A 5,026-nucleotide genomic window follows, 5' to 3' on the forward strand; every position below is an offset into this window, starting at 1 on the left:
AAGAGGCAGATGGGATGCACGGGCATTGGTTCTAGCACAGGCTAGGGTAGTATTTGTATTTGTGAGGCTGAAATTTGAGGATGTCAACCCCACATAAACCCCACCTGTCTTCCAGAAACGATGCCTGTTCTGCTTAAGAAACTCAGCCCCCTGACACCTGGCACTGTCCACGGCATAACTGCCTTATTCTTGTTGTTTCAAAATGATTTCCTGATCATGTGACTGGAGACGTGGGATACGAGCCAGTATGGTTGCCTATTGTATGTGACCCCCAACCCCCGGTAGGCCTGGTACGAGTGGTGACCTATTTATCAAATGAAGGGCTCTTTAGTAAAAACCAGATGTTACCCGACCCCCAGCAGGACTCTTTTTCCCATTCAGTGTGAGGAAGGAGCCTAGCATACGTGAGCAGTGGAATTGGCAGTCTTAGGGGTCTTAGCAAAGTGTCCAGAGATCTAAGAACGCTGACCACCATCGCTCCGGATAATGACCACTGAACATTTGGAGTAGATCTTGGTCGGATCGGGTCCTTTAAACCTCAGTAGGATGGGAGGAGTATGCTCTGGACCAGAATCACACCAGCCCCTAAAGGCTAGTTACCCAAGTTATCTCCTGGGCCTTCTCCTGAAAAAGAGGACTATGGGGCAGTGTCCCCACTGTCCCCAGAGTAAAGCATTGCCTTGGAACAGAAAACAGCCACGGATGGTGTGGTGGCATCCCCGGAGAGGGGTGTGTCCTCCTCCTGGCAGTGGGGTCTGCACTGGTTGGGGTAACCTTTCACCGGGGGAGGGGAGGCTCAAGCTGCTCTCTCATTGGCCTATTTAGGAAGTGTTCATCAAACACTTGCCGTATGCAATGCCAGGATGCTGGGATATGACAACCAAATAGAGCCCTGCCCCTAAGGAACCCCCAATCTACTGGGGGACACACGCAGGGAAGGAGGCTGTTAGCTTTGTGTGTGACGAGGGCTACCACTTAGCCCTTAGAAGGGATACCCAGCAGTGTCTTGGGAGAGCAGGGAAGCCTCCCTGGAGGAGGTGCTGCCGACCTGACCCCAGAAGGGTGGAGAGGAGTTCTTCTGGGAAGGGGGCTGGGTAGAGGCGTTGGAAAGGCTCTTGCTGGTCTAGAGGCTGAGGGTGGGAAGGTGACTGGGGAGGGAGTTGCGGAAGGCCTCGCTGGCAGAGGCCCAGGGGTGCAAGGGCGCATTTGAGGAGCTGCAGAGACGGCCTGTAAAAGCTGCTGGACCCTGGGCGCTGTGTGTGGGAAGGGGCAGGAGGTGGGCAGGAGTGGCTCGGAGGTCCCAGATGTTCCCACTTCAGCCCTGTGGGCAAGTGGGAGCCTGGAAGGATTTCAGCAAAGGAGGGAGGTCTGCGATCAAGCGGGTTTGGGAGGCCGCTCCAGCGACGGAGCTTGGAGGACTGACTCCGGCTGGGGCCCTGAGGATTCGTGAGGAGGGTGGATTTGAGAGGCTTGAGGTGTGGGGCTGGGAAGGCTCCAGGCAGGCATATCCTTAGACTCTGGAGGGCAGCAGGACCACCTGGGCTTGGTAAGCGCAGCCTGCTGGCCCGGCCCCAGAGGCCTGGGTGGTGCCGAGAATTCACATTTCTAACAGGCTGCAGGTGACACTGCCGCTGCTGGACAGGGCCCGGGCTCTGGAACCATGGCTCCAGGCTTCGGGCTCAGGTGACAGGGCGGACCCCTGAGCCATGGAGTTTAGGAAGGCGAGGTCTGGGGGATGCAAAGGCGAGAACAGGAAGTTGCGTGGTTGCCGCTGAAAGCCCGGCTGCCCATCACCCGCGTCACCGCCAGCCGCTCTGCCGCCCGTGATCCTCAGCCCCCATGTCTCACTCCCTTCCAGGTGGCACCTCCCTGAGCTTCCTGGTTTTGGTGACGGGCTGCACATCCGTGGGCAGAATTCCAGAGGCCGAAATCTACAAAATCACCGCCACCGACTTTTACCCACTTCAGGAAGAGGCCAAGGAGGAGGAGCGCCTCACAGCCTTGAGGAAGATCCTCAACTCGGGGGTCTTTTACTTCTCGTGGCCCAGTGATGGGTCTTGCTTCGACCTCACTGTCCGGGCACAGAAGCAGGGCGATGACAGCTCCGAGTGGGGCAACTCCTTCTTCTGGTGAGACCCTGGGGCCCGGGCTCTCGTGCCCCCAGCTTACATGGAGGGCGGGCTCCGATGGGCGCCTGCATCCTTGATCTCCACTTTGCATCATCCCCGGCACGTGGGTCACCTGTGAGAGCTGTGATCTGTGTCCGCTCACTCTCCGCACAATGAGAGGAAAACAAGCCCCACTCCCCACCAGGGGTCAGGGAGGGTGTTCAACATGGTTTAATGCAGACTTAGGAAGGAAAATCTGCTCCATAAGTAAAGAGCATAAGTGCCAGCATCTGCCGGTTTCTCCTAAGTGCCTGGGCCTGTGCTCAGTGCTTCCCTGGCCCCTGGTCCCCTCAGTTCTCCTGGTTATCCACCAGCGTACAGGCATTTACCACCGACATTTATAAAGCACTGTTCTAAGTTCTCTGGGGGTCATAACTCACATAATCCGCATAGTAACCAATGAGGTAGGGTCTGTTATCCTCATTTTACAGGTAGGAGACTGAGGCTTGAATAACAGAGGGAATTTGAACCCAGGCATCTGGCTCCAGATCCCATGCTGTTAATCATGAAACCAAACCAGTTGTATCAACGGCAAAACTGAGTCATCCTGCCAAGGTGGTGTGCAGTAGTGTGATAAGACAGACCTGAAGCCCAGGCAAAAGTGGTTGGGTTTCTGTATGTTTAGGGTCATCTGGGCACTCCTTCAGGGACTAGCTAGGTGTGGATGACCCTATAAATATGTAAATTATCTCCCTTTCTGGGCTCCAGGGGTCATGACCCTCACCAGTCCTGTGAAAGAGCCAGGGGGGTACAGTGATTCACATGCAATGGAACTGTTCCCCTCAGATTTACCAGGAGATGAGAGTCAGAAGCGAAAGTGATGAAAATCCTGCTATAGAAATTGTTCCAATACACCTCACATAATGAGGCATTCCTAGATTCCAGTGGTGGCCTTTGGGGCTACCCCAGTTTCTAGCCCTGAGTCAGGACTGATGAGGCTTCTTTGTGCCCTTTATTTATTCATCCCTCCCTTACCCAAACAGAGGAGGTCATAGGTTTCCATCACCAGATAAGTGTACTTACCTTGGTGCTTGGGACTCCCACAAGTGAGTTCCTGACTCCCATTTGGAGAAAGGGGGTTCACCATATCCTTCCATGTGTCCCCATACTCCCTGACCCACCAAATCTTCTTAGGTTCTCGGGTTTTGTTGAGTTTGGGGGGCAGTAGCATGCTCAAACTTCAAGCGTGTGAATGTCCTGCTGATCTTGTTAAAATGCAGATTTTGACTGAGCAGGGCTGGGCTGGGGCCCGAGACTCGGCATTTCTAGCAAGGAGCCAATGGTGACGCCATTGCTGCTGGTTTGAGGACCACACTCTGAGTAACAGGTCCAGGGGATGGTGTGTCTGTGAATCACTAGTTCCATTTTGCAGGTGTATGTGCCCCTGAAGGCAGCAAAGCTCAGGGACACAGGGGCTGTGGGTTATGAGGGGTCTTTGTTAGGCTGGGGGCTCATTTTCAGCTGGGACTGTCTGATGAGCAGAGGTTAGAGGTCTCAGAGGCTGTAACATTTGTTGGGTGCCTGGAGAATCTGGATTGCCCTTTGTACCTGCTCTTTCCAGGCCTCCTGATGCTGGCTCTGTGGTTGGAGATTTGAGATCCGCAAAGAAGACAAAGCAGAGAATCACAGAGTGAAGGCTGAGAGGGGCTTGGGAAGCGGGAGGCCCCAAGTGGACACTAGACTATCTTGAGCTCTGGAGGGTGCTAGGCTGCTGGGCCATCCCACACTCCAGGGCGTGGTGTTTGGACTCAGGGCGGCACCCATGGAGCTGACCACAGCTGAGTCAGCCCCAGCTTGTGTGGTCACAGGCTTGATGGCCTGAACCCACCATTTGGGGTGCAGTGTTCAAGGTCTGAACCCACATCTGCAGTCAGATGGGGTCAATGCTGAACGTGGCTGGTGTACAGTGGGGTGAAGGCATTTTTCTGGGCTGGTTACTGTTCCCCACCGATCGTTGCTTCCTAGTACCATCCAGTCCTGGAAGGAGACGCAAGCTGTTTTCCTTTGTAGGTTTGGGTTTCTTCCTTCAAGGATATGAGCTGTCCTCCCACGGGGTCAGGCCAGTGTGACTACAAACAGGATTATTTAGAGTTGTCTGTTTGGCAAACGGTTCCTTCTCCTGACCCCTAGTGACTGATGGCAGCCATAGCTGTGTGGCTGGAAGACCCTGGAATATTCTGGAGGCCTTCCCTTGATGCTGATTTCATATGTGGATTACTAAAGATGGTTTATCATCTGAATTTTAGAGAGGGTTTCAGAAGAGGGAAAGGTGTTTTTGTAAAGTAATGCTTCATGCTCATCATTCTTTAGGCAGACCAGCGCCCTGGTGTGAGAGGTCAGGCATGGCCCTGCTCCTAAGGGCGGGGGGTGTCCCTTAGTGCCCACGCGGTCACGTCGGGGAGGCTGGCCTGAGAGCAGGGAGTGGCTGCTTCTTGCCAGTTGGAGAAGCCGCCTGAGACGTCAGAGCTCACGGCACACTTCTCCAGAAAGGAGAGAGCTGCTTAGGGCAGGAATAGTGCTGCCTTTTTTAAACAAATAGGGCATTGTGATCTAGATTAGCTTGCTACCCTGTGGTGGTTCCTGCCTCCTGGGGAGCGTGTTAGGGGCCTCAGAACGGCACTGCTTGGGTCCCCTGGGTGAACCGTGTGGAGCCCGGAAGAAGCCTGAGGCCCGTGCACACCCTCCGAGCCCCACTTCTCAGAGCAACCACTTACCTGCTCGGTAAGCTCCAGTGGGCGCTGGGGAGGCCGAGCGAGTGAGAGATGAGAGCAGGGTGTGGCCATGCACGGGTGCAGCTGTCAAGGTAGGGCCTTCAGCGGGAGAGGCTCGGGGGGGAGAGGACAGACCCCAATCCCCGC

The 5,026-nt window shown here is 55.0% G+C and overlaps 1 protein-coding gene across 1 annotated transcript in view; it reads left to right on the plus strand.

The window, feature by feature from the left end:
• SYNJ2 (synaptojanin 2) overlaps positions 1-5,026 on the plus strand; it is a 99,177-nt gene that overhangs the window by 41,924 nt on the left and 52,227 nt on the right. The window contains exon 3 of the mRNA XM_007451352.1: positions 1,859-2,129. Within this exon, the coding sequence (XP_007451414.1) occupies positions 1,859-2,129 (271 nt within the window). The remainder of the gene's footprint in view (positions 1-1,858; positions 2,130-5,026) is intronic.

This window comes from Lipotes vexillifer, unplaced genomic scaffold (assembly GCF_000442215.2).
Source record: "Lipotes vexillifer unplaced genomic scaffold, Lipotes_vexillifer_v1.1 scaffold935, whole genome shotgun sequence".
Lineage (NCBI taxonomy): Eukaryota > Metazoa > Chordata > Mammalia > Artiodactyla > Lipotidae > Lipotes > Lipotes vexillifer.